This window comes from Hemitrygon akajei, chromosome 31, assembly GCF_048418815.1.
Source record: "Hemitrygon akajei chromosome 31, sHemAka1.3, whole genome shotgun sequence".
In the NCBI taxonomy this organism is placed as follows: Eukaryota; Metazoa; Chordata; class Chondrichthyes; order Myliobatiformes; family Dasyatidae; genus Hemitrygon; species Hemitrygon akajei.
The window spans coordinates 12,314,770-12,328,456 of NC_133154.1; the positions used below are offsets into that span (position 1 = coordinate 12,314,770).

The window sequence follows — 13,687 nt, forward strand, 5'->3', positions numbered from 1 at the left end:
ACGAGTTAATTGATAAACAACATTGCACCACAGTACAAAGTAAACAGCTTTAGTCCAGTTGCCCTAAAACACAGAAACAGATCAATCCAATGAATTGAGCAAATATTTATTTTCCTGTTGGAGGCAGTACAATGTATGTAATCTAACAAAAAGAAAATCAAAACACCATTCCCTGATCAGTGTTTCCCAATGGTTCCAATAATTTTATTCTATACTGAACTGGGAAATGTGTTCTTTAGGCCATTCCTCAAGTTTAACAATAACTTTCTACTCCACTTCACAAGTACCTGATGTGTAAACAGCAGACATCCATCCCACAGAATGGGTCTGTGATGCCTTAGCTTGTCAGGTGATGCACTCTGATGAATGTACTCAAAACCAACCTGAATCTCTACTTGGGAGTGATCAAGAGCTCAGGATTTTCAGAGTTAGGTAAAGAAGGCTTTGAGAACATCATTGACTTATTTCCTCTGTCCGCCTAGTAATCTTTTCCTACATTGGAACAGAGGGTCTGTTTTTGGAAGTCTGGTGTCAGACATGAAATTTGTTTACACCACACAATATGCTCAATGTTGACCAACAGCATATACCAAAAGGAAATAACAAGTGCTATCATTTGAATTTCAGCAGGATGTAAAAATCTTCTAAGCATAAAAAGCCATTACTATAATAATTACAGTCATCTAAATCTCAAGCCCTGAAATCCCTTTCCAGAATCTGTCACTTTGATCAAACTTTTAGTCGCTCTTTACTACTTCCTTCATTGGCTCTTGTCAACTTTCTCTTTTTCTGAGGATGTTCTCCTAAAGTTTCTATATCAATGCAAGATGGTGTATAAATGTCCCCTTGGCAAATATGAACACAAAGTATTCGAGATTGCAAAGGCAAGTGTGAACCACTGATGGTTACATACTGTATATCACTAATCATCTTTATACTGGGAGACATTTATGGCATGCAATTAGGAACTTTACCTCCTTTTTCATTGAGTCTGGGGTGGATTCGACCACTATTCCAGAATTTCATCGCGTAATCTGAACTAGCACTGCAGCACCAAAGGAACACAATCCAAAACATACTTCCCCATTCAAAACTAAAGCATGGATGATCCGTATTTTAACAGACATTGGTTCCACATCCATCAAATCCAGTTTATTAAGATAATTTACAAATTTTTTTTACATCAAGGTGCTAACATTCTCATTTAACCCAGAGATGTATTTTCTATCATATTGCCCCTAAATAATTTTAAATTTCATACATCAATCTTTGAAGATAAAGAAACTTCTCTGATAACTAGGCTAATGTTTTCTTTTAATGAAATTATTTAAAAAGTTAAAGGATCAGTCTCATCTTTGATGATTAAATATTGTTATATATAAAATATACACAATATTTGCCAATAAGTGTAATATAACAACATTAATAAAATTTGCACCTAACAAACGTTGGATCATTCAGACGCATCCGATGAAATGTGACTGGTTTACCTCCCACTAGCCAAATGGCCACACAGGAACACTTTGCAACAATGAATGCCACATCATGCAGGACAAAGCTCAAATTCCCAACACTTTTCATTGTTGTCACTTGCTTATCATTACATTCCATGTGTATATCAATCCTCAGGAACCAATGTCTTTCCATACTTCCCCACCAAAAAATAGATTTCACATCCAAGCAATATTACTTAAGTTCACTGATAGCTGAAGACTCATTTTCTATATATTGAAGATAGACTTTCATAAAGCGCACTCACCTAGAAGGTGCACAACTCAAATCTACATGACATTCACAATAATGAAAAGTGAAATATTGGGATTCTATCCAGTAAACCACAGATCAAAGCAGTTTTTTTTTTAACTTAACTACTTCCTGCTCAGACTGAGTGGGTTAGGTTGTGGGCTGTTGATTGGAATAAAAGAACCAACAAGATGCAACATTACAACATTTTTGGTCATTTGCTTTCCTTTTAAATACTTCAGACTGCTATGAAACTACATCCACTGAATTTACATGAGGAAAAATGTAACTCATACAATAAAATTATTCCAGTTTTCTCTTCACATCTATGAATATGAGACTAATATAATTCCTTGCTGAAACTCAATTTAAATATCACATCTATTGCAATTAATTCACTCTCAAAATCAACTACCTGCAGCTCAAATTCATTTGGGTCTAAAACTTCAAAACTAGAGTTTTGGACACAATGAGGGTTTTAAAAACTCCAATGCATCTTATAATGTGCACTGTATTGCTGGCCTAAACTCACATCCGCTTCTTACAACCTCCTCACTATGAGCTCAAAAAAAAAACAAACCTTCTTGGACAGAGTTACAATTAGGAACACCTCAAGAGACGGTAATAAACGAAAGACGACTTGCACACGTACTGGACAAATGTATGTATTCTCAAGTCCTCACACGCTATAGTGCAGAGAAATGTTCCTGACAGAGGCCACCATCACCTGGAAAAACAAAGTGGGGGCTCTGTCTCCTGCCCCGGGAAGTGACACTGTCAAGCGCATCAACCTCACCCCTTCCCCAAACACTTAGTTTTACTCCCGACAGGGGGGTATACTTTACCCGGTGAAACTATGTTAACTTGAGCCACATGTCGTGGGATTTTGTTTTAAAGGAGAAGGCTGCCTTTATGGGTAAGCGATACAGACGCTCGTCTGAGTGTGTACAATAAAGGCTTTATGGTTCCTTTTCACTGAAAGTTGTGGTGACCAACGTCGTCGAAGGCAAAATGGAGCTCGGTACAGACCGGCCTTTACTTTTTGGGAGTAGGGTGGAGGAAAGGAAAAGGATCCCTCTGGGCCCGGCCAGGCTCCTAGGAGCCCCCAAACCCCCTGTGTGCCGGCCTCTCTCCCGGAGGAAACCCTCACCCCAACCCCCGCCTCTCTCCCATCGGTCCCGGACCCATCCCCACTTCCCCCCCACCCCAACCCCGTCTCCGGCCTCTCACCCGGCCCCGGCCCCACTCCGGCGGGGGCACCACCGCCCACTGCATTCGCTTCTCCTGCCTACCTGTGCGGCCTCGCTGCTCATCCCGTTCTCTCCCGGGTTCACGCTGGCTTCCAGCCGCTGTCTCTTCGCCTCGGCCGCCGCTGCGTCTCCCGGCTCGTCTCGCTTCAGCCCTCGTAACATTCGCTCGGGGCCAGGGCCGGGCCCGGGGCCGAACCCCCCACCGGCCACCGGCTCCGCCGCCATCAGCCTGCACTCAGAGGAAGGGGGATGGATGGGGTGGGCGGTGATGTCGGACGCGGGGTAGCGGCGGCAGCAACACGGGGCCGAAGGCGAGAGAGACCGGACGACCGCACGGGGTGTGGAGAAGAGACCCCCCCCCCCAAAAAAAATCTACAATTAAACAAAAAAAAACTTCTATCCCCCCTCCCTCCAAAAGCAGGGCGCAAATCTACACCCGGCAATTTCACACAGCCAAGCTGACGGCGCTGCCAACCGCGCCGAGTTTTACCACACACACACACACACACAGGGATAGCGAGCGGGAGCGGAAAACAATCTTTAAAAAAAATGGCCCAGATTCGCCGCGCTCGGCGCGTGCCTGTGCTCTCCCCTCCCCCCCCCCCCCTGCACCCGGGCGCGAGCACAACCCCTCGGCCGCTAGGACGGCACTCGGCACCACGCGCGCGCCCTCTGCCGGGCGGCCGACGCCCGCCCCGCCGTCCGGATGGGAATGCTGACGTCAGCCGGGTAATTCCCTGGATATGGGCCGCAGTGGAGACCTATCGCTTTCCGGCAGGACTCGGGGAAACTTCGGCGGTTAAGTTGGGCCCGGGGTTTGCGGTTGAGGGACACGGGAGAGCCGTTGCCAAGGTGACTCGGGAGCACGCCTCCTTGTCCCCGACTCTTGGACCGCGGGCGCCGCCACAGGCCGGTGCTGGCACCGCAAGAGTTGCCTCAACCTCCACCACGCGGCCCCTCGAGCCTGCTGAACCATTTAAAGGGCTCATGGCTTAAAGACCTTGATCTCCAAAGATCTGTCTCATTCATCCATAGAACCGAGGAAACAGAACCTTCTGTCCAACTTGTCCGTGCACATCAAGGTGCATAGCTGGAGGAACTCGGCTGGGCACCATTTCACTGCCTTCCTTCACTATTTTCTATCACAATAGATTTCTTTGTCTGCACTCTCTTGTGTCTCCATTTGGACCATCCGTCTGTGGTGAACTACATATACCTGTCTGGACTGCTCCTGTGGCTCCTCCCACAGACCCCTGTATAAAGGCGACTGAGGCCTGTTGCCCAGCCTCATTCCCCAGGATGTAGTGTTGTTCATTCGTCCAGTCAATAAAAGCCGATACCTCGCTTCTTACGTCTCAGAGTGAGTTATTGATGGTGCATCACCGTCTAAACCTTTTCTATCCATGTATTCTTCCAAATGTCTTTTAAATATTAATATACCTGCCTCAACCACAGCCTCTGAAAGCTTATTCCATATACGCACCACCCTGTGTGAAAGTTTCCCCTCTTAGCTTAAATGTGGTTCTCAACCTTTTTTATAGCATTAAGACCATAAAGACATGCGAGCAGAATTAGGCCATTCAGCCCATTGAGTCTGCTCTGCCATTCCGTCATGGCTGACCCCGGACCCCACACGCCTGCCTTTCCCGTCATATCCTTTGACGCCCTGACCAATCATGAAACTATCAACTTCCACCTTAAATATACCCACGGACTTGACAGAGCATTCCACAGATTCACCACACTCTGGCTAAAATTAACTGAGGGGTCCGTGGACCCCAAATTGGGAACCGCTGCCTTAATCTATATCCTCTAGTTTTAGATTGCCCTACTCTGGGGAAAAGTAGACAGACTGTTTGGTTCATATACGCCCTTCATGTGTTGATGCACAAGGTCACTCCTCGGCTTCCTACAAGGCAAGCAAAAATCCCTTGAGAACATGCTGTATTTTCAGCTGATGTCACTCAGGTGAATGGAAAAGGCACGAAAGATAGATCCCTGGGGATTCTGAAAGATAACAAAATGGATGTAGAAAGAGAAAGCACAGAGGTGACTTTGTCTTTGGTTTCAGTCCTTTGAAAGTTTCCGAGTCCTTCCATCTCGGTGTGCAGCTACTTTCGGAAGGTCATAGACTTACAGAGCATGGAAACAGTTCTTCAGCCCATCAGCTGCATATCAGCCATCGTCTATACATTCTCACTAGTTCCATATTAATCCCACTTCTCTCCATTCTCCCCGCAATCCCATCAATTCCATCCAGATCCTATCACTCGTCCACACACAAGGGAAAATTTACCTTGGACAATTATCCCGCCGGCCTGCACTCAGATTCCGGTTTAATACCACCAGAATTACATCATGAAATTCGTTTTCTTTGTAGCAGAAGCACAATGTGATACATAATACCAGAAAAAAATAAACCATGAATGTACGTTAGTTAAATAAATAGTGCAAAAATACAAAAAGTAGTGAGGTGGTGTTCATGGGTTCAACATCCACTCAGAAATCAGATGGCAGAAGCTGTTCCTGAATTGTAGAGTGTGTGTCTTCAGGCTCCTGTAGCTCCTCCCTGATAGAAGTAACAAAAAGAGAGCATGTCCTTAATGATGGATGCTGCCTTTTTGAGGTATTGATCCTTGAAGGTGTCTCAGATACTACAGAGGCTAGTGCCAAAAATAGAGCTATGTTCACAATTTTCTTCTTTTGATCCTGTGCAGTAGCCGTACTCCCCCCCCCACCCCCACCACCACCCCCAGCATATCAGCTGGTAATGTAGCCAGTTAGAATGCTCTCCATGGTTCATCTGTAGAAATTTTTCAGGGTCTTTGAGGACGTACCAAACCTCCTCAAATTACTAATGAAACATGGCCTTCTTTGTAGCTGCATCAATATGTTGGGTCCAGGAAAGATCCTCAGAGATGTTGACACTCAGAAACTTGAAAATGCTCACTCTTTCCACTTCTGATCCCTTTATGAGGACTGGTGTGTGTTCCCTCGTCTTACCCTTTCTAAAATCCACAATCAGTTATTTGGTCTTACTGACAATGAGTGCAAGGTTGTTGCTGCAACACCACTCGACTAGCTGATACATTTCACTGCCAAACACCCTCTCGTCACCATCTGAAATTCTGCCAACAATAGTTGTATCGTCAGTAAATTTATAGATGGCATTGGAGCTAAGCCTAGCCAAACACTCCTTTGGGATGTGGGAGGAGACTGGAACACCCGGAGAAAGTCCACATGATCTCAGGCAGAACAGACAAATTCCACCCAAACCCAATGAATTACCATATCCTACAATTCCCCACACGCGCTGCTGTTACATGAGCCTAGAATAGTGCGCACAGGTCAGCTCTGAATACTTGGAAACAATATATGTGAAGTTCTGGAAGAGTACAATGAGTCCCTAACCTCTAGAGATTAGAAGAATGAAAGGTGCTGTTACTGAAACATGCAAAATTGTTGACGACTTCTCAGGGTAGATGGGAACATATTATAAGCTTGGCTCAAATCAGGAGGGAACAGTCTTCAGACAAGGCGTTGGCAATTTGGAACTGAGGTAAGATAAAATTCCTTCTCCACCCATTTGAGCTGAGGAAGGTCAGTCACTGATCATTTTTGAGACAGATTTATAGATTTTTTTTGGATATTCTGGGAATCAGATTCTGTGGGGCTATGATTACGATTTTATTGAATAATAGAACAGCCTCTAGGGGCACACAGCCTACACACCAGCGCACAAACCAGCTGGTTTCTCAAGAACAGAAGTTATGAACATGTCCCACTCCGACATGTCTGTCCATGGCCTCCTCTACCGTCAAGATGAGGCTACACACAGGTCGATGGAGCAATACTTTATCTCCCGCCTAGGTAGCCTCCTTCCTGCCGGCATGAACATCCAACTCACTGACCTCCGTTGATACCCCTGCGCCCTACCCTTACCCCCATCCCTATCTATTATTTTAATCTGGTTCTCTTTCTCTCTCTTTTCCCCCCCTCACTACAATCTCTCCCCCCAGCCCTACCTTTCTTTCTCTTTTATTTCCCATAATTCTCCACCTTCCCCCCCAGCCCATTTCCCTCCAGCCTATCACTTCCCAGCTCTCTACTTTATCCCTCCCCCCACTTCTTATCACCCCCCTCCCCGACCATCCCATGTTACTTAACTCCTGATGAAGGGTTTTGGCCCGAAACATCATTATTACCTCCTCCCATAGATGCTGTCTGGCCTGCTGAGTTCTGCCAGCATTTCGTGTTTTTTTATGATGTTATAACGGTAAGATTCTGATGATAGGTCATCAATCCTGAAGCAAGCCACACAACGCAGAAAAGGGATCTTTAGCCAACCAAAATCCACACTGCCTTACACTAATCACACTTTATTCTCCATTAAATAACACCTGTACTCAATCATACTCACTTATTTATGCCGGCCGGCGGTGTAGTGGCATCCGCACCGGACTGTGAGATGAGTGGTCCGGGGTTCGAATCCAGCCAGCTCCTTTCACGTTTTCCATCCGTGCTGGGTTGAGCATCAAGCTAGCAACTCAGTTTCGTAAATAAACATTCAAGATGAACAAAGATTAATCTATCTAGCTCAGGAATATGGGAAGAAACCACACAAGATAAAAAAAAACAAGCAAGCTCCGAAACAGGTTTATTGTATTTGATGTAGCGGTATTTGTCAAGCCCACAGACGTTTCCTCACCGTTCAGGGTGCAGTTTCTGGTGTGCTGGTGCCTCGCAGGCACTCCCAGAGAGAAACACCGACTGTGCACTGTGGATTTCACCTCGACTGCTGATGCAAGCCAACTACTAAGCTCAGTGGACACTGTAACATCAAAAGCCTCGACCCGAGCTGCCATTATTCACCACCATCCTAAATCAGGTCCCAGATTGTTGTGAAATTCTTTGTCTTGCACAGCAGCACAGCCAATACCTGAGGTCAGGACTGAACACGGGTCACTGGAGACATGATGCGACGTGGCAGCTGTATCTCGATCCCTTTCTTCTGCTTTTCTGCAAAGATGCTGCCCCACCTGCTGAGAATGTCCAATAGATTGAGATATCTTAAATTAGAATCAAATGTTGTTATGGATAACAGGGAAGAAAAGGGAAAGGCAGAAGGGTGGAATGCAGAGGAGATTGAATGACTAACACCAGAGAATCTGCAGATGCTGGAAATCCAAAGCAACATGCACAAAACACTGGAGGAGCTCAACAGGGCAGGCAGTATCTATGGAAAAAAGCAAACAGTCGACGTTTCGGGCTGAGACCCTTCATCAGGACTGGAAAAAAAGATGAGAAGTCAGAGTAAGAAGAGAAGGCAGAAGTACAAGGTGGTAGGTGTTAAGTGAAACTGGGAGAGGAGGAGGGGTGAAGAGCTGGGAATTTGACTGGTGAAAGAAATAAAGGGCTGGAGGAGGGGGAAATCTGATAGGAGAGGGTAGAGGACCATGGATGAAAGGGAAGGAGGAAGAGCACCAGAGGGAGGTGATGGGCAGGTAAGGAGATAAGTTGAGAGAAGGAAACGGAAATGGAGGAATGGTGATGGGGGGGTGGCGAATACCAGGAGTTTGAAAATCAATGTTCATGCCATCAGATTGGAGGTTACTCAGACATAAGGTGCTGTTCCTCCAACCTGAATGCGGCCTCACCACAGCAGTAGGGGATGGGACTGGCGGAAGGAGAATGGCAAGAAAAATTTCTGGTGGACAGAGCGTAGGTGCTCAGCGAAGCAGTCTCTCAACCTACATCGGATCTCACGATATACAGGAGGACACACTGGGAGCACCGGATACGGTAGATGATCCCGACAGACTCACAGGTGAAGTGTCGCCTCACCTGGAAGGGCTGTTTGGGGCCCTGAATGGGTAAAATGACAAAATGGGTGAGAGTGCAAAGTAAAATAAGCCGCAGTGGGTTAGGGATGCATATTGGAAAAGCAGAGTGATCTGAAAATGTTAAACACCCTGCTTAATCCAGAAGTGTACCTCGTCAGAAGATAAAATCTTCAATGGACCAATGGCATGTCAGAATGGGAGAGAGAGGGAGGCTTAAAGTGACAGACAACGGGAGGCACAGTCGCAATTACGGGCTAAATAGAAGTGTGCTACAATGCCGTCACTAAATCTGAATTTGTTCTCCTAGAGCAGGGATTTTCAACCTTTTCTTTACGTCATGGACCCCAGGTTGCGAACACTTGTTTTAAAGTAAAGGACAACATATTATGAAAAGTGAATTCAGAATTTTAAATAAAGGCATTCTAAATGTAATGTACGTTTTTCCTTCATGCGGGAAGAAAATTTGGTGGCTTGATGGCAACGTGGGTGACATAAAGAGTGTGTGTGTTCTAACTCTTTCAATTTTTGGGAAAGGGGATGGGTAACAGGGCTAATTGGGCAATATACCAAGGAGGTCATGAAGGAGTAGGGAAGGTGTTTGATGGTGGCTTCCCATTGAAGGTGTCCAAAATGATAGGACAATCTGCAAGACGGTGGGGAAGGGAGGTGAAGAGACAGGGAGTTATTGGATGGAAATGGAGTCCTTACAAGAAGCAGTGTGATAGGATCTGTGGGGTATCTGTTGGAGGAGGGGGCAGTAGAACTCTATTGTGATCCAAAGTGAGAGGGAAAGGGGGTAGGAGAACTCCCAAAAAAAGTGGGAGAGGCTGAGATGGAAAGAAGCTTGTGATGTGGGAAAAAACATCAGTTGATACTGAATGGCAAGATATGCATAGAAAACAAGATGATGGAAGGGGTGAGTTTGTGAAGCAAGTGTGGACAGTAGAATCGACTAAACAGTCAAGAAATCAATCATCAATGTGACCAGTAGAGAGGAGGAGAGGGAAATCTTGGAGTAAAACTAAGAATCTTTCCACAGAAGGAATGGCAAGTCATTCCTGGCATTTAATTGCAAGTATTTTGGCTTGCCTTCCCCTCTCAAAAAAAACCATTATTCCATTTTTTCCAAAGGCCTCTTGGCATTAGGATTATCAAACAGCCCTTTCTCATTGCACAAGATCCAAAATAGCCTTTACGATACATGGTTCCTCAAAATGTTTACATAGAAAAGCACACAAACTCATCTTCCACATTATAGTGGAATTTGATTTTTCCTATATATAGTCACCCATAATTACTGTATTATTCCTGACACACACCTTAATTTCCCAATTTATGCCACATCCAATATTACAACTTCGATTTGACACCATATCAAGAGATCTTATTAAGTTTTCCTATTTCTTAGTTTGACCTACATTGATTCTAGTGTTACATCTAGACCTGTCACACCAAGATCATTTCTTGATTCTCTCTCTTACTAATTCTGTGACATCAACGCCTCTTCCTGTTGTCTGTCCTTCCTCAATGTCACATATTATAGGATATTTAGGTTTTGGCTGTGGTTACTCTATAGCCGCAAGTCCATTATGGGAATGAGAGCATTAGTACCATAAATCTGTTTCTATCACCATGAATGTACTTTTCGGCATTTAATTTTTCCCTCATTATCTGTGCAGTTGAAGTGCCCATTGTGTCCTCTGCAACCCCACTGGACTAAATCCAAGATCATCACTTTGTTTCATTGGTGTAATCTACAATCCATCAATTTCTCTCCTCGTTCCACATTCCACCAACTCCTCCTTCTAGTTCACGGCCAACAATTTCCCATCACTGGCAAGAGAAAATCTGCAGGTGCTGGAGGCTGTGCAATCAGCACTTTGGAGGTGTCCGAGGTCATTGGAACCTGCATTGATGGTGGTGGAGTCCGGGTCTTGAGTCTTCTCTGGGATTGTTAGAGCCGTTGAGGTCAGCAGCTGGGATCGCACTGCTGGTTCCTCAGCCTTGGTCACTGCTGCTCCACTGACCAGACCTCCCTCCCTCCCTCTGGTTCCCCGTTCCTTTCAACTTAGCCTATGGTTTTCACTACACATCTTTAAATCACAGCATCTTACATGGCAGGAGGCAATTTAGCACTCTGTGGATAAGCCATCTCTTTGAGTTATTTGTCCAATTCTTCAGCTTTTCTATAGTACCTCTGCAATTTCATTCTCCTTTCAATTACAAATCCAATATTCCCCCAATCCTTTTCCTGATTTTTGCAGTTATTGTTCTCGTTTTAATCATCACATTCCAAGTTTATTTTCCTTCAGATATCGATCAATGTTTTCTTGGACCTGATGAACAATCATGAAAGAAGTATAACTTCCAATTGATTACCCTTCCTTTGTAGCTTTCCTGTCCTTGTTAACATTGGCAGCTCAACGTGTGTGTACTCTTCATCATATCTGAGATACTGCATCAAAGTTCATGATACATTATACAAGAAACACGAAACTAAGAAACCTCAAAAGAGCACATTAAAAAAGACCATCAAACACCAAAGCAAAGAGGGAAAAAAATTGTGCAAACAATAAAAGTTAGTCATTGGAATTCAGAGTTGAAGTTTCACGAAAGGCACGAAGCCAGGCATCACTGCAGCTGAAGCGGCCGCAGCCTGAGTTCAGCACAGAGCCGAGTAAACGTCGAGACCACAGACGAGAAGCCAGGCATCACTGCAGCAGGCCACCAACAGCGCAGATGAAAACTGCACAAAGAGAAGAAGATGGACTCCTCCCCCACCCCCACCACATTCCCTCAACTGTATCAGGCAGTGGAATCAAGAAAAAAATATGCACCGTAAACTGGACTTCCATTGTGAAATTGTAAGCGGCCAAAACCTCACCTGCCAGACAGAGTTCTAAATTTGGAAATTCTTTTCCAATATAGATAGATAGATACTTTATTCATCCCCATGGGGAAATTCAACTTTTTTTCCAATGTCCCATACACTTGTTGTAGCAAAACTAATTACATACAATACTTAACTCAGTAAAAAATATGATATGCATCTAAATCACTATCTCAAAAAGCATTAATAATAGCTTTTAAAAAGTTCTTAAGTCCTGGCGGTAGAATTGTAAAGCCTAATGGCATTGGGGAGTATTGACCTCTTCATCCTGTCTGAGGAGCATTGCATCGATAGTAACCTGTCGCTGAAACTGCTTCTCTGTCTCTGGATGGTGCTATGTAGAGGATGTTCAGAGTTATCCATAATTGACCGTAGCCTACTCAGCGCCCTTCGCTCAGCTACCGATGTTAAACTCTCCAGTACTTTGCCCACGACAGAGCCCGCCTTCCTTACCAGCTTATTAAGACGTGAGGCGTCCCTCTTCTTTATGCTTCCTCCCCAACACGCCACCACAAAGAAGAGGGCGCTCTCCACAACTGACCTATAGAACGTCTTCAGCATCTCACTACAGACATTGAATGACGCCAACCTTCTAAGGAAGTACAGTCGACTCTGTGCCTTCCTGCACAAGGCATCTGTGTTGGCAGTCCAGTCTAGCTTCTCGTCTAACTGTACTCCCAGATACTTGTAGGTCTTAACCTGCTCCACACATTCTCCATTAATGATCACTGGCTCCATATGAGGCCTAGATCTCCTAAAGTCCACCACCATCTCCTTGGTCTTGGTGATATTGAGACGCAGGTAGTTTGAGTTGCACCATATCACATCTCCCTTACTCTCCATACACTCCAGTTCTGCCCAACTCCTCCCCGGTCCTGAATCTACACACCTCACCACTCTGCACCCCCACCATCCCCCTTTAAGATACTCCTTGATTCTTCCTTGCCCTTGGTCACCTGGCCTAATATCCCCTATTATCACAATTCAAGGTTGTTTAATATTATTTCCTGTGCACAAGTGTACAGGAGAATGAAGTAATTGTTACTCCGGATCCAATGCAGAGCAAAAAAAAGGAACAAGGAACATAAATAATAATAAAAAACACTATAAATATAAATACATAAGATAGCTTATATGCATAGATTGATTGCATGCTCATAAAGTGACGTTAGGCACAGGAGTGTCTGTACATAAAGGTGACACAGGAAATCATAAAGTCATGGTGCTTGGGGTTGAGTAGGTACTGCTTGGGGAATGTATCAAAGTCCTCATCCTAGAAGTAACTCAATGCTGTGAGCAAGCATACACCAATGATAGTCAACGCTTAGATTGAAGGAGCAACACTCCATTTTCCATCTGGGTAGCCTCCAAACTGATGGCACGAACATCGACTTCTTCAACTTCTGGCAACTTTTCCCCCTCCAACCGACCCTTCCCTCTTGTTCCATTCCCCTCCCTGGCCTGCCTCTTGCTTATTTTCTACTCCTCACCTGCTTTTCATCTCCCCTTGGTGCCCCTGCTCCTATGATCCACTCACCTCTCCTATCAGATTCCTTCTGCTCCAGTCCTTTACCTTTTTCACCCACCAACTCCCTGCTTCTTATTTCATTACCCCTCCCCACCCACTTCCTTTTATCTGGTACTCCATCCTCCTCCTCCCTATTCTGGCTTCTTCCTTTCCATTCCTGATGCAGGGTCTCATCCTGAGATATCAGCTGTTTAGTCATTTCTATAGATGTTGCCTGACCTGCCGAGTTCCTCCAGCATCGTGGTGCACGTTGTTTTGAATTTCCAGCGCCTGCAGAATCTCTTGTGTACACAACCAAGTGCTGTGCCACACAAGGTCAGCTGTAGGATGCGGTATTTTAATCATTGTGACTTATTTTGATTGCTGTACAATCTATAGATTCTCACACAACCTTGGTAGATCACTGTGGGGCTGTGGAGCCAAAACATGTCAG

At 44.9% G+C, this 13,687-nt stretch overlaps 1 protein-coding gene across 13 annotated transcripts in view; it reads right to left on the minus strand.

Annotated features, from left to right (window-relative positions):
- Window positions 1-3,563, minus strand: part of LOC140719458 (RNA binding protein fox-1 homolog 1-like) — a 267,927-nt gene extending 264,364 nt beyond the window's left edge. For 4 of the 13 annotated variants that reach the window (XR_012096911.1, XM_073034151.1, XM_073034152.1 and 1 more), the window contains exon 1: window positions 3,036-3,559. Coding sequence is in view for 11 of the 13 variants with exons in the window: in XM_073034151.1 (XP_072890252.1) it covers window positions 3,036-3,218 (183 nt within the window). In the remaining 2 variants the exon portion in view is untranslated. Of the gene's footprint in view, window positions 1-3,035 lie in introns of all 13 variants that reach the window. The other 9 variants (XR_012096912.1, XM_073034146.1, XM_073034145.1 and 6 more) reach the window with 5 other exon arrangements.
- Window positions 3,564-13,687: the final 10,124 nt, after the last annotated feature.